The sequence below is a fragment of the Choloepus didactylus genome, chromosome 15 (genome assembly GCF_015220235.1).
Source record: "Choloepus didactylus isolate mChoDid1 chromosome 15, mChoDid1.pri, whole genome shotgun sequence".
In the NCBI taxonomy this organism is placed as follows: domain Eukaryota; kingdom Metazoa; phylum Chordata; class Mammalia; order Pilosa; family Megalonychidae; genus Choloepus; species Choloepus didactylus.
In genome coordinates, this window is record NC_051321.1 from 29,356,892 (window position 1) to 29,382,490 (window position 25,599).

Consider the following 25,599-nt stretch of genomic DNA (forward strand, 5'->3'; position numbering starts at 1 on the left):
GCACGTGATTCTGGCCCCTGGCCTCTGGAGCCGGGAGGGAGCCAAGAGTTTATTCTAGTCCAACCTCACAGATAGGGAAACCAAGGCACAGAGAGGGGAAGCGACTGCCCAGCATCACAGAGCCGTGGTTGAGTAGTCCTCGGGGTGGTGAGGATCAGAAGTGGAGGCATCTGCAACAGCCAGGGGCAGGAGGGGTCTGTTTGTGGGGAAACCTGACCCTGGGGGAGCTCACACTTGCTCCTCTGGCTTTTTCTGACCAATATCCTGCTAACCAGCCTGAGATTAGTTCTCAAATACGAGACCTATCACTGGGCTGGGGGTGGGGGGTGGGAATCCCTGTTACTGGGGGTGAGATTGTTTCCTTGCTCCCCACCGATGCTTCCTCCCTGTTCCCTCCATGTCTGTTTTAGGTGACCAGGGTGAGAAAGGACCGCGAGGCCTCACAGGTGAGTCCTAAGCAGGAATCTACTTTCATTCTATTGACGACTTCTGGTAAATCCACTGAGCCCTGGATTTGGGAAAAAATACAAAAGTATGAGACTGAGTTCCTGTCTAAAAACCTTCAGAGAATTTGCAATCTAGAAAAAACATGAGACAAGATAAAATAAAGCAGTAAACAAGTACGAACAAGCATCAGAATGTATAGCCCAGAAAGTAAATTATTTGGGCAGAAAAGGGAGTTTATGAGTGTCCCCGATTCTTATGGAGAATCTGATTAGGGAAATTAAGCTCTTCCCAACATGGCAGAAAGTGTGCACCACTTGTACCCTCTCAGCCACTTACCTCCTGCCAACTTGCCTGATTTAAAAGGAAATTAATAGTATGAATGCTTTGGCTGCAAGGGGTTATCTTTCTTTTCCAAGGAAATAAAACTCAAACACAGGCCCCTTCAGATCGGGCATAGCTTTGGGGCCAAGCCATGCTTGCTGCCGGGGAGGAGCCAGAAGGCTCTGACCACAAAATCAAAACAGAAGCTGCATCCCCTGCCTCTGGTTAACACCCCAGCCTCCTCTGGTGGGGGAGCTGCCAGGCTTGGGGCAGGGGTGGGGGGCTGTTCTACCATTGTCAAGCTCTCAGAGCTGGCAAACCTCTGACCACCTAATCTGTTCTTCACAGGCGAGCCGGGCTCGAGAGGTTTGCCTGGTGCTGTGGGTGAGCCCGGGGCTAAAGGAGCAATGGGTGAGTGTCCCGAAAAGTGAGTGCAGTGGGGCTGCCCCATCCGAGTGGTCAGCATGGCCCCAGAGAGTTCAGATTCTTCTTCTCAGAGCTGCCTCTCCGGTTCTCTGGCCTGCCCGCCCCCTGCAAGAGTCTCAGCTACAGGCTGTTTCCGGGGTCTGGGCACCCCTTTTGGGGCTCAAAGAGCTACAAATGCCTCCATTGGTTTCTCACTGCTTACGGGAGGGTTTGGCAGGGCGTAAGTCCATCCCCCTGTTCCTGCCTCTAAGCTCTCCAGTCCCCATGGAGGCCAGAGAAGTATTGGGGTGCTCTGGAACCCCCGGTATTCCAGCCCTGACACCCCAGGGCGGGTCTCACATCCAGCATAAAGAAATACAAAGAGGTGGGAAAATGCATGACAGGGTCACAGAAGGACAGCACTTTGGCGAGAGCTTAGGAAAATTCCTGGGAGAGTGGAAACAAGGACTTGGAGGGTTGAGTGCCAGGCAGAGGGTTGTGGGCATTCTCTGGCATTCGGTTGTAGTCCACAAGCATTTATTGAGCATCTGGTGTATGCTGAGCACCACGATAGGCACTAGAGATGCAAGGGGGGTGGGGGGTGGTCATTGAACAGCTCTCAGCAGGAAAATAGACAATTACTATTTTAGGAGAAGAGGTTAAGGGGGAAGTGGTACCCAAAGGTGTAACAAAGGCAAGGCTTCTCCCATGATCAGTGCCTTCAGGAAAGGGCCACCAGGGGCTCCCGCCTGGGAGACAACTTGCCCTGAAGCAGGGAGTGGCTGAAACGGCTCCAGGAGTAACTGACGGGCTTTGGTTCTGCTTTACCAGGTCCTGCTGGCCCCGACGGACAACAAGGCCCGAGAGGTTGGTCACCGTCCCCTTTCCTCACTCTCCCTGCCTCCCCTGCCTTCCACTCCATGCCCCACCCAGGTCCCAGGGTGCAGTCCCCAGGCCCCTTCATTATAGTGCCAGAGAGGCATACATCATGTGGAAACTCGCAAGGTCCTGTTCTCTCCCTTCTCCTTTCTACCTGCCAGCAAATCAGTCAGAAAAGCCCTGAAAACTCATCAGCTCAGATTTGTTGGCCATTTTAGCTTTCCTAAAAGGAAAATATTTCCATGTTGGTCATGCACTCTCTAGGTGAACAAGGTCTTACAGGGATGCCTGGAATCCGTGGCTCACCAGGACCTTCCGGAGACCCAGGAAAGCCAGGTAACGGGCAGGGGGCCACAGCTGTGTAGTACACGTGTTTGTGTGTGTGTGTGCACGTGTGAGTGCATATGTGTATTTGTGTGTGCTCGTGTGTGTGTGTGCTCATGTGTGCATGCACTTGTACATGCTTCATCCCATTTTCCTCCAGCAGCTCAGCAGGGAACTGCCACAATGGAGGCTGGGCATTAGGTCTCGTGCTGTGTGTGGCTGCAGCAATTACAAGAAGAAGATTAGCAGCTGAAAGCAAAGAGTTCTAGAAAGGGGCAAGGACTCTCTTAAAAATTGCAGACTTGAACATCACCTCAGTATCTTGCTCCTCTGCATACTTCTCCCCAGTCCACCTCTCAATGGCCCATATCTGGACCCTCTCCAACACCCACCATCCCAGGAGAGAAGCCACTGCTGGATTCTCCACCAGAGATAAAGCAAAAACAAGAGTCCCAGGGTTGTAGGAAAATCAAATAAACAAGCCAAGAAAGCTGTGAGGGTCAAGGGGCGGTTAATCAGGGTAACCTGGGCAGCAGGGAGAGTCTGACTCCACTGGCTGATGCATAGAGAGGAGGAGCCTGGGTGCAGCGTTAGGGTCTACGGGTGGGTGAGTTTCTGGGTAACTCCTCAGATGCTGAAAGGATCTGTGACCACAGATGGGTAAGAACCATTGTCTGATAGAGTGACAGGTCGCTTCGCTGCCGAGCCCTGAGACTTGCTCTTCCCCAGCGCTGGGAGACACTGGAGTCTGACTGCCCCGACATGGGCTGTCCTCGGGCACCCACCTGTCTCCTCGACTCTGCGTGTCTGCCCCCTACAGCAGCTGAGACTGTGGCTCCTTAAGGATGTCTCCAATCTGTCAACTTTTCCCTCCTGTGTTTTATTTTCCACAGGTCTCACAGGACCCCAAGGACCTCAGGGTGAGTCCCTGGATCACTCCCACCTCCAAATGCCACCTACCAAGTCTCCCCCTTTCTGCCTGGACGGTCACTTCAGTGGATGTGTTCCCTGCAATCACCTTCGAGTTTCCCCTTTGCCCTCCACCCCCGCAGCAAAAGGAAAAAATACGCACAGAAAAACCTAGAAAGGCATTCTGGTGGAAATGAGGCTGGATCATCCGCTGATTCTGCCTGCCTGTGCCCTGTTCTCCACGGTGCAGGAAGCCCCACGAGGAGGCCCACGCCCCCAGCGACTCCCCTGCTGGCCAGGAGTCCCATTCGCCAAGGCCCATGTGTCCCACGGCCATGGCGAGAAGTGGATGCTCACTTGTTTAGAAGGGCCCAGTTCCTCTGAGACAGTCTCTGTGTTAAAGTCTGTCCGATAGTTGGACCAGCGTGCACCCATTTAGATATGGGACATTGTCATCACACCCAGCCCCAACTCCTAAAGGAAATTAGCCAAAGATTTTAAACAAAGCCAAGCAGCAGGGCCTCCAGAGGTTGAATGCACAGTGACATCCTTCAGATGCTTTCTGGTGACGGTTGTGGTGAATCCTAGAGGCCCAGCCTGGCTCCAGGATGGGAACTAGAGTAGACAGAGTAGAGGAGGGGTGCTGCATCGGAGGCAGGAAGCCCAGCCACTGCTCCTTGGGGGAGAGGTGGGCATGGTGGCTGTTTTGCAGGCTACAGGTGACTCATAGTCCAAAGCTAAGCCCGTGGCCCTCTGCCTTCCTCAGGCCCAATTGTTGCCCCATTTCCCAGACAGGGAGAAGGGGTCAGGACAAGAGGCTCCCAGAGGGCCTGTCTGGGCTAGAGCAGAAGGCAGGGCCTGGGAGGGCCTCAGGGTCTCCATCAGCAACGGTGGCTGCACTGAGTGAGCAGAGCGCAGGTTCCCGCTGGCGCCACTGGCACACAGGCTGTTAGTCACCCTGACATACTTGTTTTTAATCTCGCCAGGACTTCCAGGCACCCCTGGCCGACCAGGGACTAAAGGTAAGTAGATTTTCCAAATCGGGCATCCTTTCTTTCCACTAACCACTGCTGTGGGAGAGGAGGGGATTGGCCAGAGGATGGGCCTCTCTGGGCAGAGCCTGGATCAACAGTGGCATCTAGTGGCTTCCACGAAGGCCGGGAGGGTGGGCGGCCCAGGGATTCATTCTGAGCGACTGAGCCTCGAATCCTCCAGCCCCACCTCACCCCACACGCTACCCAACCCACAGAGCAGAGCACTGCCTCATGCCTGCTGCCTCCGGCCCGTTGTTGCAGGAGCACCTGGACGAGATGCTGCCCTCCCCAAAACCTTTTCTCAGCAGTTTCTCTCTAAAATGCCCCGCTGGTGCTTTCTCGCCCTGGCTCGGGCCTGGTTCCCTCCCAGTGTGAGTGGTCCCCTGGGGCAGGAAACACCTTCGGCCTGAGTCACATACTCTCCGGCATGACCGCGTGAACCAGATCCTTACCGAGAGGCAGAGCCCAGCGAGGGGCCAAGTGCAAGGACTAAGGCGAAGTAATCCCCAGTGGTTTGGAGGGACCAGTGTGGTGACAGCTGCACACAGGGGCCCTTGTCCCCTTCTGCTGCATCACGCCCAGCCCTGAGCAAGTCCGGGAGGAACAGCACTGGGGGCGGCTGTCCTCTGTCCCACTCTTCCACACCACGTTCCTGAGCCCTGATGTCTGGGGAGATCTGAGCAGTCACAAGAGGGGACCTCTGACCTAATGCTGGATTGTGTCCCAACAAAACGAACGCAAGGACTTTCTCCTCTCTTGGCCTTGACCCCCAACTGGAGAGCGAGCAGAGACCATCCCTGCACATCCTCCCACTGTTTTAATTGATTTAATTGCTCATGGACCTTGGGAAATGAGGAAAGAGGCCCCTAAAGAATCTTCATGTGAGGAACTATTCTGTCCTCTGCCCTACTCGCTTGGTTTCCCTGAGTCCGTGGATTTACACTCCCGAGAGATGGGTCATTAAAAACGTATCCATTGGTGGTTAAGTTTGGGAAAGTTGAATCTGAAATCTTTTTTTGACATCTTCCACGCACATTTGCATTTGCAACATTCTGAGACACCAGGCGGAAGAGAGATCTGTTCACCTTTGTTAAACTCAGAGTTCCCCAACTTACCAACCAAGAACCCTTTTGAAGTCTGCCCCGCTCCTCCTCTCCGGGGAGCGCACTGGGAGCCCGGCTCCAGCTCGTGGGCAAACACCTGCCCTTTGACCTGCCCAAGACAATTCCCGATAGGAAGCCTGGTAGCCTGTTGAGGGGAAGACAGAGTCTGTGGGAGTGGGTGACACCCAAGCGGTTTTCCCCACCTCAATGGAAGAGAGGCAAACACCCCGACGCTCTCGGACAGGGCGTTCCCTGGGTCTAGCTTCTCCCCAAAGCTACTGCGGGTCAAGAAGCTAATGCTCCAGCCTGCAGGGCCTCCGGCTGACAGCCTGGTGCTTAGCACCCCTGCACACCCCATCCAGTTTGTTAAAAGAGCCCAGAATGAATGCGGTCAGAAGCCTTGAAAATGATTTACGGAGCTGCTAATCAATCCTCACACTACCGCTCTCCCCCTTTTCCTGCTCTGCAGGTGAACCGGGCGCTCCAGGCAGGATCGTGACGGCAGGTAGGTGGGCCCAGGAGGGGCTCCTTCTACCTTCCTCCCTGTGCGTTGCGCCCCTGTCCTGCCTCTGTAGTGCCCGTCCACAGGCCTGGTGCTTTGGGCTTGATGTGGTGGGCAGCTCTTCAGGCCTTCCGTGGGAGGCAGGGAGGCTCATCTGTGGCCATTGGGCTGATGAGAAGCAGCACCAGCCGGCCGCCAGTGACAAGAGGGTGGCTCAGCCCTCCATGTGCCTTCTGCTTTCAGAGGGATCGTCGACTGTCACTGTCCCAGGACCCCCGGGACCTCCTGGAGCTATGGGACCCCCAGGACCACCAGGTGCCCCAGGTCAGTCCACGTTTCCTGACTTTGCCCCAAATTGCAGCAGCCCTGGGCATCTGACTACAGTGGTGTTTGCTCAACTCCTGAAACCCAGGGTGGGAACCCAGTGAAGAGTGAGAAGGGGCTGAGAAAGCCAAACTCTCTTGCTTTCTCGGGACAGTGATGTGGGTCAGTTACCCTTCAATGACAACTTACCTATCCAAGCACTGGCCAAGCATTGCCTCCCAGCCCTCCCTGGGAAGTCCGTGCTGCCCTCTGCATTTATGGAGGGGGAAGCTGAGGCTCGAGCAGGTAAGGCCTACGGTCACATGGCTGGTGAGCAGCAAAGCCAGGATTCGACCCAGGCCATTTTGCCTGCAGACTCTGAGCTGGGACAAGTTGGAATACACGGCCCTTGAGCTCGTGTCTCCTTGTAAAAAACAATGTGACAATATGCATCAAGGGCAACAAAAATGCTAGGAGTCTATTTGAAGAAAATATTCCAAAATTGTCCAACAATAGAGTGGTTAAGAAAATACAAAGACTTTTGAAGAAAGTTCTTAGGAGACAGTGGTATTATTTGAGATTTGTTCTGAGATTACAGCTATATTTTTACAAGATACCAAAAAAAAAAAAAAAAAATGCTGGAAGGAAGTAAAACAAAATGCTCACAAGCTGAAGAATTATGGGGGATAATTTTTTCTATTTTTTCCAAAATGCCTGTTATTTTGTTATGTATCGTTTATTTAAATATTTTTATGTAAAAATGAAGTATGTTACTAAATACAACCGATCAGTGCACCCATGCACCAGCCATCCCTCCTGGTAAGCGCTACAGAGAGGTGCTGGGGGAGCTCGGAAGTCCCCAGCCACTGAGGACCAGCGTCAGTGGGGGCAGTCCTGCCTGCCCCGTATGCCCAGTGTCTGCCGGGGCGTTCTTGCTGGGCGGGGAACCATGGGGCTGGTCTCAAAAGGCTCATCGTTCTCAAACGAGCCAGGTGACCTCTGTGGGCCACTGCTCCGCACCTGTGTACCCAGGTGCCGCCCTGTCAGCGGGCCTTCCTAGAGATTCTGGAGATGTTATTTATTCTTTTCCCCCTCAACCCCATTTCCAGGCCCTGCTGGCCCAGCTGGTCTCCCAGGACAGCAAGGTATGTCACGCCCTGGGAAAACACCCCACCGTGGGCTCATCAGGAGGACTTCCTCCCCAGGGGCTGGGGCCAGGTTCTGTAAAGGAAAAGAGATGCTTATTTTGGGAAGGGAGGAGGGGGGCAACAGGGCTCATTGCCCAAGACCTTGCAAGACCTTGGCTGCAAGGAGAGACACTTCCTCTCACCCCCTGCCATGTTTCTAAGGAGGTAGGGATCTTCAGAAGGAATTCTTTCAGCTAAGAAAGAGGTTCTTAGAGGAAAGTTTGAGGCTCTGCGGCACCCTGGCTGGGGTCGAACGCAGCTATTTTCACAGGCCTCAAAGGCTCTTGTGACTAATACTGGATAATCATGCGACTGCCCAGCGATTTTATCCAAATGCCAAAATGCAGTTGGGCTTAGGAAACGCTGGCCCGGTCATTCCTGGGGGTGTTTCGGCTGCAGACAGGAAAGCCCGCAACCCCTGCCGCCAGGCCCTGCCCTGGACCGCTCCAGAGGGGAAGCACGAATGGAATGCAACAGATAGTGCCCACCCTGACTGTCCTCCCCACAGGCCCGCGAGGGGAGCGAGGACTTGCTGGCGAGTCATTCATGAGCAGCAGCAGCTCCATCTCCGAGGTCCTCTCCTCTCGTGAGTGCCACTGTGGTCTCCGGGGCGGGGGTAGGCTGGGGGCTGGAGTGGGAGAGAGAGCGGCACCCTCACAGAACCCTGTTACAGCTGCACCAGTGAGTCATCTGTGAATGCCCCTCGGCCTGAGGATGCCCAGCTCCTCTGAGAGCAATGAAAGCCTGCAGGGAACAGCAGGGTTTTTGTCTGGTGAGGGAGGGTGAGAGACTGGGGATAGGGCAGCTGTCAGAGAGGTGCTGGGGTTCCCAGAGGACTGGGGCCACAAGGGGCTCCTCCGCAGTGAGCCAGGCAGTGTGAGCACTGCTTCCTCCACTCAAAGAGAGCCAGAAGGGTCCTGGGGTTGTCAGTCCCACCCAACCTGGGGCTCCTCTTCACAAAGTCATTTAAAGGGCCTTGGCAGAGGCACTGCTGAGCCTCTCACCTGGACACCTGACAGGGGTGACGGTAGCCAATCCTGATTGGGTACCCGCTGTGGGCCAGACACCGTGCTACAGGCTTATGACACTCATCAGCACCCAACACCCTGGGAGTGAGGTCTTATTGCCCCCAGGTTACAGAGGAGGAAGCAGAAGCTAAAGGAAGTTGAGAACTTACCCAGAGTCACCAGCTATTCTTGGTGGGGTTGGGATTTGAACTCAGGTTCTCTGACCCCACAGCCTGAGTTCTTCCCTATCACTCCATACAGAGAGTTTGAGTGCAGCCCCACATGTCACAGAGTCAGCCCCCCCCCCCCCCCCCCCCCCAGTGATTGGGCTGTGGCTGGGGAGTGGGAGCAGCCAGGGGTGCTGGGGACTAAGGAGCCTGGTGAGAGGGCAGGAGTGCGGCACACAACAGCCCCAAGATGGATTTCTCTCATTTCTGTTTTCTTCTCTCTACAGAAGGTCTTGATTTACGAGGCCCTCCAGGCCCACCTGGGCCACCTGGGCCACCAGGTGAGTGTCTCAGGGATCTTTGGAAGGTGAGAGGTCTTTGAGGGACAGGGAACTCAAGGCACTTGGTGAGGAAGCCAAGATCCCACTCTCAGGGGCAGGATCCAGCTCCCTGAGTTGCCTCCTTTTCCTTCTCTTCTGCAGGGCCTTCCATTCCAGGCCCTCCAGGACCCCGAGGCCCAGCAGGTGAGAGCCGAATTCCCTGGTGGAAGGTGGGAGGTGGGCACAATGGGACCCAGAGCCTTCTGGGTCAGTTCTCAGGGAAGAGCTTCCTGCCACTTCTCCTGGGCCCTAATAAGTCTTGGGTTTTCTCTTGATTAGGGGAAGGCTTGCCAGGCCCGCCAGGCCCACCTGGGTCTTTCCTTACCAGCTCAGGTAAAGTTGTGGAGTTGAGCCACACATGCTCCCTGCCTCAGCCCTGGCCCAAGTGTGTGTAGAGGTCTTCCCGCTTCCTTACCAAACTTCCTCCTCCGACTTTGCACTCAGTGTGTTTACATAAATTCCCCATTACCTGCAGAGAGTAAAGGAAGGCAGCCAGCCATCCTGGTGGCCTGGCCTGAGGGAGGGAGCCTTGGAGGTGGGGGAGACGTGCTTCCTGTCCTCAGGGAGCCCAGGCCTGATAAAGCAGGCAGGACATGTGCACATGAAATGAGATAAATACTGATGGAACAACATAGAAACACAGGCAAATAACTTTAGAGCAAACAAACATTAGCCTGGAACTTGTCCCCAGTGGACAATCCATCTGTCTATCTGTCTGTCTAGCTATCATTTATCTACTTATCTAATCTATTTCCATTTAATCTATGTATCTTTTTTAATTTATTCATTCATTTTTTTTAATCCAACCTCCCAACCATCTGAACATCCATCCATCCAGCTATTCAACCATTCTACAATTCATCCATCTATCCACCCATCCATCCATTTGACAAGTATTTATTGAGCATCTACAGTCTGCCATGCACTGTGCTAGGGGCTGCTCCCTCACAAATGTCACTGGGTCCTCACTCAAACTCTTCCTTTCCTCGGCAGAAACCTTCTTCTCTGGGCCCCCAGGCCCACCTGGCCCTCCAGGCCCCAAAGGAGACCAAGGTGAGAACAGTGTCTCAGGAGCCACTGCTTACCCAACTGGGGGCCAGGAGAGCTTGGATGAGGCTCAGTGGGCTGAAGTATTTCTTCACCTTCCTCCCATACCTCATTAGGAGCTCAGTAGCTGGAGCACAGGGGAAGGGCAGGGGGAGGGCAGCCCAGTGCCAGGAAGAATGGGGGGAGAGTGGAGTGATGGCCAGAAGCTCCAGGAGAATTCCCACCCCCACCTTGGCCTGGTGGAAGAAGAGACCCAAGGGGCCCCAAGCTCAGTGCTGGCTCCAGCACTAGGGCCCCATCCCCTCACTTGGGAGCCCCCTGAAGCCACAACACCTGGTGGTAGATGCCTCACAGCTCTCTGCCTCCCTCCCGCAGGCCCCCCAGGCCCCCGAGGACACCAAGGTATAGCACAACTGGCATCAAATGAAACCTGGGGTGAGATGGAGAGGTGGTGAAAGCCGACCTTCTAAGGAGCCTTGAGCTTCTTAGAAATGAGTTTGGTCTGAAAAGCAAGAGTAGATCAGAATGTGTCTCTGTGAATGGCTGCATGTTTGTGTGCATGTGTGCAAGGCGGGTGTGTGCATTTCTACAGTGTGTGTGCAGCAGCTCTAGGTACTGCCTGTGGGCAGTGCAGCCCCAGCGATGAGGATGTGGGGATGCCTCGCGGGGGTGTCCAGGGCCGGGGCGTGGGAGGAGGGAGGGTAGCGTGACTGACTGTCCCACTCTCTGCGTTCCTCAGGCGAGCAAGGCCTCCCAGGGTTCTCGACCTCAGGTAAGGGCCAGGCCCTTTCCCCCTTGCTGGCTCTGCTCAGGGCCTGGCCCTGCCCTGGCTGACTGCACTGTGTGTGTGTTGGCTTCCAGGTTCCAGTTCCCTCGGACTCAGCCTGCAGGGACCACCAGGCCCACCTGGCCCGCAGGGACCCAAAGGTCAGTGAGGGAGCAACCAGGAAGGTTGGGGGGGGGGGGCAAGGTGGCTCCCAGGGCCCCGGGAGGTGCCAAGTACTTACTGGTGCCAGAAGCCTGGAAGAAAGAAGAGGCTGAAGAAAGGAGAGGCTGGAGGTAGAAAGGGACAAGGACATGGAAATACCATCTCTGCCCAAAGGAAGCTTGTGTGTCAGTGGAGAAACGAGGCTGAGAAATGTGGGACAATCGTTGAGCCACCAGCAAAAAAAGTGTGGATGGGCTTAACCAGGGAGGGCTGCCTGAAGGAGGGCTGCAAACAGCACTCCTCCTTTTGGATTCCAGGTGATCCTGGTGTGCCGGGGACTCCTGGAATTCCTGGTGGAACCTCTCTAGGTAAGAACCCAAGGCGACCAAATTTCTTCTCCCCTTCTTCAAGCGAGGCAGATCATTCCAACAAGGAAATCCATTCATTCACTCATTCCATGACTCCATATTGATTAGGTACCTCCTCCATGGGCTCGCATCTATGAGCTGCCATTAAGGAGGTTACAGGTTAGGGGGAGGAGGAGGGAAGGACCCTGCATATACAAAAATAACGCGAGGTGCCAAATGATGGAGATCAGCACAACCTGGGTGCTCTGGGTGTTGGGAGGAGAGTGAGGCTGAATGGGGTGGCAAGCAAGTTGCTGAAGACAGGGGAGCCTATCCTGGGAGAGCTCCCCGCCTCTGTGCCCCTCTCAGGCAGTGGCTGCTATGGGTGTGCCTCTCCTCTCTTCTTGGGGACCCTTCTCTTTGCACTGTCCTGTGTCTCCACCTCAGTGGAAGCAGAGCCTGGGCCCCCCTTTGGCCCGAGGGTGCAGAAACCAACTCAGAACCCCCGCTCTTTCCTACAGGCGGCTCATCGAGTACCATGTACATGCCAGGCCCTCCAGGCCCACCAGGGCCCCCTGGGCCTCCAGGCTCTGTCAGCAACTCGGGCCGGGAGATTCAGCAGTACATCTCTGAGTACATGCAGAGTGAGTGTCGGGCAAGGGGCAAGTGTGTGCGTGTGTGAGTGTGTGTGGTGGGGGGGCAGGTCTTCCAACCCTGGAGGTGGGACCACAGGTCAGTAGGCCCCCACAGGTGCAGAGTCACACGTACAACAGTCCTCATTTCCTACCTGCCCACACACATCCTCGTCCTTACCACACAGAGGGTCCCACACCCCTCCCCCGCTCATCTGGCTGCATGCATGGCTGCACACACACACATACCAGTGCACTCCCCAACCTCATCCCTGGACATGGGTGCAGATTTCCATAAATGTGGGCACCAGAGGTTTTTCAGATGGGCAGCCAACAAGAGTCTTGTGGCTTTCATGTACCTCCTGATTCAGCACAGGTTTCTGCCTCAGTTTCTTCATCTGAAACAAGGAGGAGTCTAGGCTCTCTGCTGGCCCTGCCTTGGGTCCATGGGTGGGGTGGGGCAGGCATTTCATCACGTGCTCCAGGTCACCTCCATGGGGAGGACATGCCCTCTTGGGGACAGGCCTGACTGTGTGTCTTTCCTTTGGTGGCAGGTGACAGTATCAGGACTTATCTCTCTGGAATTCAGGGTCCCCCAGGACCCCCTGGTCCCCCGGGGCCTGTCACCACCATCGCAGGTGACACTTTCGACTACTCCGAGCTGTCAAGACACGTTGTAAGCTACTTACAGGGTAAGTCTCTCCCCACATCCTGGACTTTGACCCCTTCCTCCTAAGGCTCCACTTTTGTTCCCGGAGCTCTTAATTTGTGGTTTGCTTTCCCTTCTCCTGAATGTGGTTTTTAATTCTGAATTCATGGTAATCTGGGCACTGGGTTATATCTTCATAAAAGGGCTTGTTCAGGCTAAGAACAGAGCCATGTTTCATAAGCTGTCTTGTGTTTGGTGAGTGTGTCCGTAAACTCTTCTTATCTGTTCTTGAAAGCAGATCCACCAGGTTGGCAGTACCTGGTGGGAGTTAAGCTGAAGTGTATTCTTCTAAACAAACTGCATGTTCTACCAAAAAAACACCCAAACTTGTGCCCTTTGGATGCTTTCATAATGGCCTTCTTGTGCCCCCATTCACTCACTCCCCCCCATTACTGGACTAATGAGGGTGTTGCTTCAGTACTGAAGCAGGTAACCTGAGGTTTTCCTTCCCAACAGCTTCAGGGTACAGCATTGGCTCATCCTCTACCTCCATCTCTTCTGAGGACATCCTGGCTGTGCTGGAGCGTGAGTCACCAGGGTGGGCCAGAGGGTGGGACAGTCTTTGCTATCTCCTGAGCTAACCTGGCATGACACTTGTCCTGGCCGGAGCTTTGTGGGGGCTGCAGAGGGCAGGCAGCCCCCTGGGATGAGTCGTTGTCCACTCATTGCTCTGTTCTGCTTGCCAAGTTGTGGACCTGGAAGGAGGGCAGCAACCCCTGCCCCAGTGCCACGCAGTCTGGCAGGTACCCCTGCAGGTACCCAGAAGCTCATTGATGTTCTCCTGACCGACGTGGGCCTCAATCCCCAGAACTTGCAGATCTGCGGGGGCAGCCAGGCCGTGGCTGGGCAATGGGGTGGCCTGAGGGACCCCACGCTAACGCGTCCTTCTCCTTTCCAGGGGATGATGTGCGGCGTTACCTGCGTCAGTACCTGGTGGGCCCTCGGGGTCCCCCGGGGCCACCAGGAGTTGGTGGAGATGTGTCCCTCCAGTCTTTGGACTATGCAGAGCTGAGCAGTCACATTCTCAGCTACATGTCTAGTGAGTGTCTGCCCTCCTGGCCTGCACCCTCCAGAGAGGGTGGTCAGGAAGGGGCTGTGATGAGGACTTGGGTGCTGAACTTCCCTGAAATGGCCCCTGTGACCCCCATCTGCCAGGCTGCCTAGACCCAGCAGAGTGGGTGGTGTCAGAGCTATTCAAACCTACACCCCAGAGCAGGTCAAGGCATGGGGAGGGAAGCCAAAATGAGTGTCGTGGGTACTATCCTACATGGAGTATGCTTGCACACAACACACACACACACACACACACACACACTCTCTCTCTCTCTCTCTCTCTTATATACACGGAAGGATTTGGGCAGTTTTTGACGTGTTTTCTTCTTAGAACCTGAAGGCTCTTCTCCCTTTGGTGTCAATACACAGGATTACTTCTCTGTTGCTCTTTTCTGCCTGACTCTTCCTGCTGCCCCCTCCCTCCCTTTCTCAGACCCGCTTCTGTCCAAAGCACCTGTCTTAGCTCCTCTGTGGCAGTGTGTTTCCATCTGCCCTTCCCTGCCTGATCTGAATCCATCCCAACTGGGGATTTTGTTCCCCAGGTTCTGGGATCAGCATTGGGCCTCCTGGCCCCCCGGGTCCCCCTGGTTTGCCAGGAACGTCCTATGAGGAGATACTCACCTTGCTCCAAGGTAAGCCTAGTGGGGGGCATCTGTCCAAGTGTTGTGGGGTGGAAGGCAGTGTCCTGAGCCCCAGCCATGACTCTCTGTTCTTCTTCTTGTCCCAGACTCTGAATTTAGAGGTATTGTTGGACCTCCAGGCCCTCCTGGGCCACCAGGGATCCCAGGCAATGCGTGGTCGAGCATCACGGTGGAGGACCTCTCCTCTTACTTGAATAGTAAGTGCTGGGGATGGGGTAGGGTTGAGGGGGCCAGAAAGGGCTTTAGCAAGGGCAGCTGTGAAAAGTTAATTCAACTCACCCAATCCCCAGTCCTCCTGCAGCACATACTGGGCTGGGCCCTGGGCCCTGGGAGGGATGCATAGTTCTTGTTTGGAGACACTTTCAGCCTTGGCAGAGGAGAAGTGGGGAGGGGTTGTGCTCCAAAGCACAGCCCTTAGAGAATACACGCGCCAGCGTGTGTGTAGGGGCCACACTGGGGCTCCAACTCTCAGGGGCTGAAAGGCTCAGGATTAGGAGTGGGCGGGCCAGTGGGGCGCAGACACATGGGCCTGGTTGGGGCCTTCCTGGGTCCTGTGCCCCCTCCTCCCCTCCTTCCAAGAGGTTCCCTGAGCCCTGAGCTCAGGCTCAGCAGGATGACCCCTGACCTTTCTCTCTCTTTGCTCCCACTCAGCTGCTGGCCTCTCGACCATCCCAGGCCCTCCAGGCCCTCCAGGTCCCCCAGGCCCTCGAGGGCCTCCTGGTGTCTCAGGAGCTCTAGCCACCTATGCAGCTGAAAACAGTGACAGCTTCCGGAGTGAATTAATCAGCTACCTCACAAGTAGGTACCCTGGCCTCGATGCCCCTCCCTGCTCCCTCCCCAGACCTTGTTTTTCCCTATGTGGAGAAGGGGTGTAGTAAGGTGCATGAAGGACCTAGGAGGCCAGATGCACGAGAGCCACAAGGAGGGGCAAGCCAGGTTTCTCCCATGCCAGCATTCTCCCATGCCAGCATTCTCTGGCTGCTGTGCAAGTACCCCAAAGCTCACATCCTCTTCCCAGGGGCTTTGAGACCTTGAGAGAGACGCCTAAACTCTCACTTCTTTCTCTCCACCAAGATCTGCACTTCCAGTAATGCAGCATCCTCTCCCACAGGTCCTGACGTTCGCAGCTTCATCGTTGGCCCACCGGGCCCTCCCGGGCCCCAGGGACCACCCGGAGACAGCCACCTCACATCAGAGGAAGGTTCTTACAGCCGGAGCAGCAGCTCCTCCTCGCACAGCTCGTCGGTCAGACGGGGCACCTCCTACAGCTCTTCAATGGGCATAGGAGGGGCCAGAGGTGGCTCCATGGGCGAAGGAGGAGCCTTTGGAGCTGCTGCAGGAGACGGGGGCCCCTATGGCACTGACCTCGGCCTGGGCGGAGGCTATGGGGCAGCGGCAGGAGAAGGTGGCCTGTATGGCGGTGAAGGTGGCTCATTCAGCGCTGGCTTTGCTGGAGGCCTGGATTACAACGAGCTGGCTGTTCGGGTGTCGGAGAGCTTACAGCGTAAGTAGGGAGGTGTTAAATCTCAGGGCCGGGTGTGAGCCTGTGAGCACCTGAACCTCTGGGTTCCAGGGACTCGCCCTCCTGCTTTCCGAGTGCCCAGCTGTGGAAACAGCCATGCTGGAATCAGATGGGCAGGACTCAAGACAGGAGGCCCCTACCTAATCCTTCTCAGCCAGCTCAAGGGGCCAGCACTGGGAACTAAGCTGCAGGTGACAGCGCACGCTGGCGCCTTGGTGCTACGTTCTGGGTCTCAGCAGAGCCATTTTGACCACAACAGTTTTCTGGTGAGGCTGAGAGAAGGTTGTCAGCTGAGAAGTCCTTTCCTAGCCCAACTTCTTGACAGTTGTGCAGTCAAAGGGCCCCTGGTGACTGCCCACAACAGGCACACCTGTGCGGTCCCTCAGGGGACTACGAAGCCAAGCTGGCAGGATTTCCCTCGCCGCAGCTTTGGGAACGAGAGGATCCAGGGCGCTGTCCTCCCGCCGGGAGGCAGGTGCTGAGGGACTCCTGCACAGCACCTGACCCTTGCTTCCTCTGCCCACACCCTGGTGTTTTACAGGTCAGGGTCTGCTGCAAGGGATGGCCTACACTGTCCAGGGCCCACCAGGCCGGCCTGGTCCCCAGGGGCCCCCCGGCATCAGCAAGGTCTTCTCTGCCTACAGCAACGTGACCGCAGACCTCATGGACTTCTTCCGAAGTAAGAAGTTTGAGGAATGTTTTTCCTGAACTTAACTTGCTGCCTAGTCACCCAGAGGACCTGCTTCGTAGAAACAAGTTTCTTGAAAAAACCTCCATTTATTAACACTTGAGATGCTGAAAATTTGATAAATTCTAAACTTCTTCTCTTGCAAGTCAAAACTGTACCGTAACTACCTGCATTACTTTGAACAAATCACCTTACCTCCCAATCTCTAGTTTAAGTCCAGTTTTATTTCCCCGCTCCCACAGCTTATGGAACCATTCCAGGGCACCCTGGGCAGAAGGGAGAAGTGGGCACCCGAGGACCCAAAGGTAAGTGGTGGCAGCGAAATAGCCACCAGTATCCTAAGTAACAAGCTCTTGCTGAAAAGCAGCTCCTTGGCTAAGACTATCCTGGGTTTCTGTGCCGTTCCTTCAGCTCCTTCTCCTTCGATTCTCTCCCTCAGGCATTAGTCATGCCCCCTATCTGTCCTTCTAGGTGAGAGGGGACCTGCAGGACTGCCAGGTCAGCCTGGGCCACCGGGCCCTCGGGGACACAAGGGAGAAAAAGGTGACAAAGGTAAGCCTTGGCTGCCAGTTTCTGGAGCGCTGGGAGGCTGGTGCTCCTCAGAGAAGCGATTTTTTCCAGAGCCAGCCTGAAAAATTAAGTCAATGCCAATTACTAAAAGCAGACACTGCTAAGAACATACTTTACATAATAATCAAATTAACAGCTAGGGAATAAGGAGGGAGGGTAGTGCAGGGAGGAAATGAAATAGGGTTAACAAGTTAGAAGCTGATATTCTTACAAAAGATTTAATCTTTCAAGCCATAACTGCTCAAACTGAAGTTCCCAGTGGACCATAAGATTTTTCTTTTAACTTCCAACTAACTTCCTTCTAACTTGCAGGTGATCAAGTCTATGCTGGGCGGAGAAGAAGAAGTAGTATTGCTGTCAAGCCATGAGCTACCCTTGGCAGAACAGCCTCCTGGCCCAGTTCACGCAATGACTTCTGGCGTTTATGTCAGATGCTCTCCAGAGGGTGAGAGCTGGAATCTCTCAGCTTCTTACTGAGACAACATAGCCAAACGGTCAGCTAGCCACGCTTGTTTTAGTCTGGAACAAATAGTTAGAATTCAAAGTTACACATTTGATACAGCTTCACTGGATACTCTTTTAAGAGTAGCTGCAATGTTCTAGAATGAAACTTCCTTCTCTGCTATCTGAGCTCCTTGGCTTCTTTCAACACTCACTTCAAACCCCAACCTAGGAAAGTCAGTTGCATGAAGTTGGCTCAGGAGTCCTTGAGCTTTGCCTACAAATTGGCCCAGAAAATGGAAGTGGAGGATGGGGGGGCGGGGGTGCCTTCCTGGAGGTGATACTTGATGGGGCTGTGTTCTGGTTCATGCTGCAAGGCTGTGCTATTAGCTCCTTCCTCCCCTGTTCACTCTGTATTTTCTATAGTCCCTGAAAAGAGCTGGCTAAGCAGCAACTTCTACAACCGGAAAAGTTAAGAAATTTACTTCCTCTGTAACAGGGTTTCTAATAATTGTTTCTCATTACATATATTCCCACTTGCTTAAAAAGTTTGATAGCCATGCTCTTTATCCACAGGTTTATGCTAGAGTTTATAGATACATTAAACTGAACTAGACTACAGCAAATAGGAAAAGAAGGGCCATGAACAAGGGAGAAAGAAAGGGCAAGGAAGGAAAATAAAATACCTGATGTGAATATCTCAGAAGATGGCTTCAGCTTCAGATGTTCCCTCTGTCTACATTTAGGAAATGGCATGGGGGACTGGGGGCAGTTGGTTTTTTAAGCACTTTTCAATGTCTGAAAACATTTGTATGTGGTCTACAAGATGAAGAGTCATTTCAATTGTAAAGTTTCCAATTAAAGGTTTTTTTTTCTTTTCTAATGTCATGTTTAATATGATCCATCTAACAAAAGGCAAAAAATATCTGGGTTAACTGGGGCCTGACTCTGACACTATTTTATTAGAAGCAGAAGACAACAGAAATATTTGTTTTCTAGGACACAAATTTCTGGCATTTTGTTTAAGCACTGACATCTTTAAAGGTATACCCTTACTACTAACTCAATCTGGGCTTATTAAAGAGCATCTGAAGGTTTTCCCTGAGAATAAGTTACTTGAAATAAACACATATGCAACAAATGAACAAGATTAATTGCAATTAATGCGGTGATTTATCCTGGAGCAAAGAAATTAACTATTTGGCAAGTAATAATAAATGAAATATCAAAACTTCTATCAAGGAAAAACCCTACAGAAATGTACAGTAAAATGAGATACTCAAATTCAGAAGAGGCTATAATTGCTCAACTTGTGAATGTTACAAGCTGAGACTCTTAATTGCTGTACAGTTTCAAAGAGGTTTATATTAAATCTACTTCTACAACTCTACTCTTCTAAAATATTTAATTGTTCACTTTCTTTATGGTCTCTCGTGACTATCTCACATATTATCCTGGAAAATCACACCATTTAGTAACACCAAATCAAACAACTGCTAGCAGCAACAACTTAAGCACCAAACACCCTACATAGTCTGTTTGCCTTCTTTGTTATATCCTTATAGCTACCTAGCTACAAATCAATATGGGAATTTTTAAAAATGTGTTCATAAAGCCTTCAGAATTTCATAAAATTTGAATTTTATGAAATTCAATGGATAACTTGTTTTACTGTCTAATGAAAACTTATTCTTGTATATCATGAATGTACTGTGCTTTTTTTTTTTTTAACTATGCATTTCTATTTTTTTTTCAAGGGCTGAATCCATTTACTTTTGTAATAGTAGCCTCAGGGGCTCAAGTAATGTATCACCTTTAATAACAATTTTTATCTTGACTAATTACTCACAAACTTTTCCCCTAGTTATTGGATTTACCTTATTTAGATATCCAAGAGTCTTGCGTAAGTGAAACAGGGTAAAAGTTCAAATTTGCTATTTTCTCTGGACAGAACCCAGAAAGAGGATGGGCAGATTTGTCCTCAACTGGGTGGCAATGGATCTGAGCATCCTTTGTTCCATAAAGAAAAGGTCAAGAATGAGTTCAATAGTGTGCAATGCTCCTAGATTAGAAAATAACATGCTTGCCTACCCCCACCAGAGCTGGATACTTGCCAAATGATGCTGCCTGGTGTCTGCTGAATCTCGTAAGAACACATCAATGATGAAAAAGAGGTTATTTTAGCAAAAATGAGGTCATATGGCTTATGAAATGCTTGGTGAGACAAATAATCCATCCCAAAGGAAAAAAATTAAAATACGCACACATATATATGTTGATGGAAACATTTAAGCACCTCCCCAAAAAGGGGGTTTACATGCTGAAAGACCCTTGCTCCAAGTTACTAGTAGAAATTACACTGTGTGTGTGTGTGTGTGTGTGTGTGTGTGTGTGTGTGTTTTGTAGTTGACCACCGAAGTCCTAATAAGTCTGGAGCAGCCAGAAGATGTGGAGGGCTGCAAATTTTAAAAAATAACTAGGACAAAAAGAATCTATAGAAGACTCTCAATAAAAGACTACTTCCCCAAATAAAGAAATAACTTTATTTTTTGTCAATCCCATGATTGAAAAGACACGGTTGCTCCCAAATAGACAAGATGCATATTCTAAAACAAAATTCCTTCTGAAAATTTAGCTTGTAAAGTTATTATACTGCAAATCAGAGGAGGATCACAAAACAATGCAGCCAACATTTAAAACTGGTATTAACACTACCTCCCAGCTTAGTAACAGAAATTGTAAAGCTATATCAAAACCATGTCAGCCACAGAATAGCAATAGAGGCATTAACTATTCTATCTTCAACTTAAGTAAAGCATTTAAAATATCATCCCATTACCTATAAAATATCACTTCCCAGAAAAGAATTGATTTATTTATTTCAAAAGACTATTAGAACTGGAACTAACTCTCCTCTTCCACTCATTTCTAGGTTTTCCTTTAATCAATGATATCTCTAGCTAAGAATTTGATAGAATTTTGGCTTCTCAGAAGAGTCTTTGTCATTTAAGCACAGTGTGGAATGGGAAAAAGTGTGTCACTACAAGGGAACTAGAAGAGTACAAAAGACAAGTCACTTCTGAAACTCGCTGATGCTCAAGAAATCAGAGACCCTCCATTAAAGTGAGTCTCATTTGCCTGAGAGCTTTGTGCTTGAGGAAACACTACTTAGAGGTAGCTCTGGTTCTGGTTTATATTTAATTATAATTTACTTTATCCTGTCACAGGAAGGTTCTAATATTTTTAGCAAAGTGTAAGCACTCTAAATATCCTCCTTACCCACCCTATAGCTTCCCCATAGAAAAGGGTAAGAAAAAGCTTAATTGTGACTCTATATGAGATTAGCAGCTAACAGCAATCTGCACTCAACTACTGACTGAAAGGACTAGAAAAGGCAAGCTGGTGCAATGAGCTCTATGAGCTAGACCTGCATGAGTGTGGAGTTTCGGTGCACTCACAGCACTCAGGGAGAAGATGGAAGGCTGAGCAATTTGGGTGCACATATGCAGAGTTTCTTTTACACATTTCATAGCACAAAAACAACCAAATGAGGAATGGATTTGACTGCACTTTTAGATTTCAAAGAAGTCTGCACCCCTCTCTAACTCCCACCTACATTTCATGCACTTCACAAAGTCAGATCACTATGTGAATACAGGGTCCAACAAGAGGCGGACAGGTAAGGTACAAACAGCGTATTCTATAACAAAACACTTTTTTGAAAAAATTTATATAACTTTAAGTATTAAAATGAATGTTTCAACTCTACATATGCATAATTTTATAGTCTCCCACGCACATGAATATGGTCATATTTGAAAGAGAACTCTCAAATGAACACTAAATCCAAAGGGCAGTTTTTTTAAAGGAGATGCAAGAGTTGCTAATAAACTCACTCAGAGTGTCGACCATTCCACCCCAAGCTTCTCTCCTTTATTCAATAATTTGAACATCAAGTTGAGAGGAATAGGAAGAATAAAAAATTCTAAAATTAATTACTTGTCAAAAGCTATTTAGCACACGGATCACTTAAATGATACTGGAAAAAAGGGCCACTGCCTGAAATACTAATATTTAAAAAGCCAAAAACTGAAATTTTCAAAGGAGAAAGTGGTATGAGAAACTTCCTCCCCTCTCCCTATTCCAATAAATCATTAAATAAACTGAGCAACATTATACCATCATTTTATCTTAACAATATAAACAATTTCCATTTTCATCCTGAATATTACTTTATAAAGATATATATATTTTAAAAGGCTTTCAAAACATTTTTCAACCCAGCATTTGAGAATAAAGCATTAGAGTTTTGTACACAGTAACACATTCATGTGATAAGTGTATGAATTTACAACCATACATAATATATATATGTATATATTTATATTAAAAAAAAGAAACTTGGCCAAAAAGTAAGGCTAGCTACAAAGTTGTCTAAGTAAATTATACTTATCAAAAACAATTACAAAATTAAAATCACACATGCATTTTCAAATCATCTAAACCACTGACAAAATAAGCTTCGGCATTCAAAATTTTAAAATTAACTGAAAGGAAGTGCTACAGACATTTACATTTTAATATGAATCAGTATTCTCACAAATTTACCTTTCGATTTTTTTCACCGATCTCAAATGTAAAATAACTAAAAACTGAAACTTTTACAATTTGGTACCTAGCACTCTTAAAAGAGAATAGGTTGCAAATGACAGGCAGCAAGCATCGTTTACAAATGTACTGCCTCACACATCAAGTGCAGTTTACAAAAGTGTTTGACCAGACACTTGGTTGAAATGCTAAGCCTCAAGGAGGACTAAGAGTGAATATGTCACTAATAATTACACATACCAGCAACTACAAGATAAAGGTTTCAGACTTTCTCCACTCAAATCAAGTAAATAATTTAAATTTGGAACCAAATAAAACCACAATTTCAAAACAACAAAAATAGTCATTTCTAACATTTGTCTAAATATTTAATTTAAATTCTTTTAAAAAAAGTTATTCTGAACAAATGCTTCTTTTAAGATTAATTTCAGAAAATATATTTATAAATATATAACTCAGTGCCTACAGGCCTCTGATAGTGTTTTAAACAAACAGAATTTCTAAAATGGGGAGAAATCATTTTGCCAGCTTATGTATTATTTTAGAAAATAAACTGGGACAGTTAAATCTACATTATTTTTAATTTGTCAAATTTTACATTTCCCATTTGGACATCTAAAAGTTACCTTTTTTTTTTTCATCTTTCCAAACTTTGCACAACATATATTTTGGATGAAAATTTCTATCAAATGGCAACAGGAGCAAGATTTTTAAAATAGTAACGTTTAATGCTAAGGGTGGTTTATCCCTGTGGAATCAGAAAAGAAAATCCAATTTCAGACTAAATTTTGTTTTAGGCACTATATTAGTAAAATGAGCACCCTTAAATTAACAACTCATGCCTCAAAAGGTAATAATTTTAGACAAAATTACTGAATTTTTTTTTCTCTTTTAAAAGAGTTTGTTCCTATGTTTAAAGATAAGTTATAGTTATTTATTGAATTGATAGCATATTTTGAGCAACTCATAGCTTTTTCATGAGCACTGATTTAACAACAACAACAAAAAAATTATTCCAACTCTACAGCAGAGTTTCAACTAAGGAATTTAGGAATCATTGAGAAGGTAGGTCAGGTAAAAAGATATTTATTAATACTTAGTGATGTAACAGTTTTGTTCTTTTTTTAAATAACTTTAAACATTATTTCTCTTATCAGTTTCTCAGGTAACAACATCTAAAGAACAAAATTTTTAGATTATATACAAAATCACCTTAGGGAATTACTATAAGATGCCACTTTGCCAACATGGCCTAGCATCTGTCTTATTTCCTTTTCCTTTCATCTTTGCTTAAAAAACAAACAAACAAACAAAAAACACCTGGAAGGTGAGTAAGGTGATTGTCTTCATGAGCTATCTGATATAGACTGTGGCAGAAGATGAAGAAAATAGAGTAACATATTTAAAAAGCCAAACGCAACCACAGAATGGTTCCTGTTGTTATGATCCAGTGGAATGCAAGCTAGGAATAGGATAGAATTTGGAAATCCGGCTCTGTGTTGAAGGGTTAAGGCATTCAGACTCCCCGGTCATTTTAAAGAACACTTCCTGTTCCTGCAGCTTCCTGGCAAACTCTTCTTCTAGTGTCTGAAAACGGAACGGAGAAAGAGTTGTTATATGCTGGTATTACAGATAGAATTTACTCTGACAGTCAAGAAAAAACTACTTGCCCCAAACACCTTTTTATATTATCCTAAGGAAGACAGGACTGCTCAATAGTTAAAATCATAAGCTTTGTACAACCCTAGTTCAAGTCTCAGCTTGGCCATATGAATGGATAGTTTGGGCCAATTACTTAACTTTTCTATATTACAAAATCATTTAGTTCCTCTGCTGTAAAATAGGGGTAATACTACCTACCTCATTGGATTGCTACGTGAAGATTAAATGCAAAAATGATGTGCTTAACATATATTCAGCACTCAATAGATGGCACCTATTAACTGTTAACTGTCCCTCCCACATGGCACTTTCCACTTTCCACCTTTTATTTTGGTTATTGATGTGCATATCTTTTCTTCCACACTAGACTAAAAGCTCTTTGAAAGTAAGACCTAAAGCAGATTCATCTTTACATCCCCACAATATAAAGTTAAGTAAAAAAAATGCTTGATTAATATATGAGGTATCAATGACTTTGTGGATGAATAATTCAGAAAGGTATAAAGTAAGTAAGAGAGAAGATGAAAGGATCAGGAAGGTTTCTCAGAAGAGATGAAACTTTAGCTCAGCCTTGAAAGACAAGATGTGGAAGGCATGCCAGACAGAGGGAACAGCAGCACAATGGCACACAGGCAGGAAACCATGAAGTTGGTGTGAGGAATGCTGACCATACCCAGTGCTCGAACATGTACTGGGAACAGAGAAAGCAGGATGTGGGAGATGAAGCTAGAAAAGTTGAGCACGGCCAAAGTGCAGCAACATGAAGGCTTCAAAGTCGAAACGAGGCCTTCGTATTTTATTCTGATGGAATTGAAGATTTATTAACATCACTATGACATTATCAGGGATGTTCTTGAGGATAAACACTCTGATGATGGCACATAAATTGCATGAAAAGGGAGGGAACTACAGACCAAAAGGTGCATTAGGACATTAATGAACAACTTAAGCTGGAAGGATCTTCCTATTGCTATCACTGGGAAAGAAAATGAGAAATATTAGGAAAAGAGAGTCAAAACTATTTGGCAACTGATTGAATTTGGGATATGGTGGAAACAAAAATAATCTGGGTTTCTGTCTGAGACGTCAATTAAAAGAACAGGAATGCTAGAAGGGGGAAAAGGTGAGTTGAAGATGAAGGAAAAAGAATATTAAGTTTGGTTTTCTCTCTACTGGATTTTTATTCTTTAGTCAACATTTAACAAGTATGTATTGATCATTTATAATGTGCCAGAAACATTTAATTTCGGGTGACTGGAAGACAAAGAGAAAGTGATGAAGAAAATAGCGAAAGAATTATGTCACAAAAGTCAGGTGACAAGAGAATTTCAAGAAATAGGATTTTTAACAAGCAGATAAAGTCTTAACTGGTTATTAGCAACTCACTTGTAATCACTGACAAGTTCAATCAGGAAGTTTCAAATCAAGGAGTTAAAAGAGAAATTGGAAAAAGGAACTTTTCATTGTTTACCCTTCTGCACCTTTTGAATTCTGAACCACATGAATATATTAGCTTTCCAAAAAAATTTTTAATAAATAAAATTTAAATTTAAAAAGCCATGCTATAAACCAATCTAATCATTGCACTTCCTTTAGACAACTGTGGGACATAACAGGGGCTAAAAACATATTTCCTTGATTGACTGATTTGATAAATGGAAGGAAGGAATGACTGAAATGCACAGTAGGGAGGAAGAGAAAACAAAGGTTTCAGTTTGAGGGTTACCAAAGGGTACTTACCATAGCAGCAAAAACAGAGTTGAAATGTTTGACTAGTAAGACC

General features: G+C 48.6%; 2 protein-coding genes across 3 annotated transcripts in view; one reads left to right on the plus strand and one right to left on the minus strand.

Annotated features, from left to right (window-relative positions):
• The window catches only part of COL17A1 (collagen type XVII alpha 1 chain), a 46,177-nt gene extending 27,683 nt beyond the window's left edge, over positions 1-18,494 (plus strand). The window contains exons 28-57 of the mRNA XM_037804511.1: positions 411-446; positions 1,117-1,179; positions 2,005-2,040; positions 2,317-2,388; positions 3,270-3,296; positions 4,272-4,307; positions 5,892-5,927; positions 6,168-6,248; positions 7,337-7,372; positions 7,923-8,000; positions 8,876-8,929; positions 9,071-9,112; positions 9,248-9,301; positions 9,962-10,021; positions 10,391-10,417; positions 10,755-10,787; positions 10,877-10,942; positions 11,261-11,311; positions 11,812-11,934; positions 12,477-12,614; positions 13,088-13,156; positions 13,530-13,670; positions 14,227-14,316; positions 14,412-14,522; positions 14,977-15,123; positions 15,437-15,829; positions 16,389-16,526; positions 16,778-16,840; positions 17,007-17,087; positions 17,418-18,494. Coding sequence (XP_037660439.1) covers positions 411-446; positions 1,117-1,179; positions 2,005-2,040; positions 2,317-2,388; positions 3,270-3,296; positions 4,272-4,307; positions 5,892-5,927; positions 6,168-6,248; positions 7,337-7,372; positions 7,923-8,000; positions 8,876-8,929; positions 9,071-9,112; positions 9,248-9,301; positions 9,962-10,021; positions 10,391-10,417; positions 10,755-10,787; positions 10,877-10,942; positions 11,261-11,311; positions 11,812-11,934; positions 12,477-12,614; positions 13,088-13,156; positions 13,530-13,670; positions 14,227-14,316; positions 14,412-14,522; positions 14,977-15,123; positions 15,437-15,829; positions 16,389-16,526; positions 16,778-16,840; positions 17,007-17,087; positions 17,418-17,473 — 2,438 coding nt within the window. The 3' untranslated portion in view covers positions 17,474-18,494. The remainder of the gene's footprint in view (positions 1-410; positions 447-1,116; positions 1,180-2,004; positions 2,041-2,316; positions 2,389-3,269; positions 3,297-4,271; positions 4,308-5,891; positions 5,928-6,167; positions 6,249-7,336; positions 7,373-7,922; positions 8,001-8,875; positions 8,930-9,070; positions 9,113-9,247; positions 9,302-9,961; positions 10,022-10,390; positions 10,418-10,754; positions 10,788-10,876; positions 10,943-11,260; positions 11,312-11,811; positions 11,935-12,476; positions 12,615-13,087; positions 13,157-13,529; positions 13,671-14,226; positions 14,317-14,411; positions 14,523-14,976; positions 15,124-15,436; positions 15,830-16,388; positions 16,527-16,777; positions 16,841-17,006; positions 17,088-17,417) is intronic.
• A 1,572-nt stretch (positions 18,495-20,066) lies between these two features.
• SLK (STE20 like kinase) overlaps positions 20,067-25,599 on the minus strand; it is a 59,970-nt gene continuing 54,437 nt past the window's right edge. For both annotated transcript variants that reach the window (XM_037804379.1, XM_037804380.1), the window contains one exon: positions 20,067-23,741. In XM_037804379.1, the coding sequence (XP_037660307.1) occupies positions 23,595-23,741 (147 nt within the window). In that variant the 3' untranslated portion in view covers positions 20,067-23,594. The remainder of the gene's footprint in view (positions 23,742-25,599) is intronic.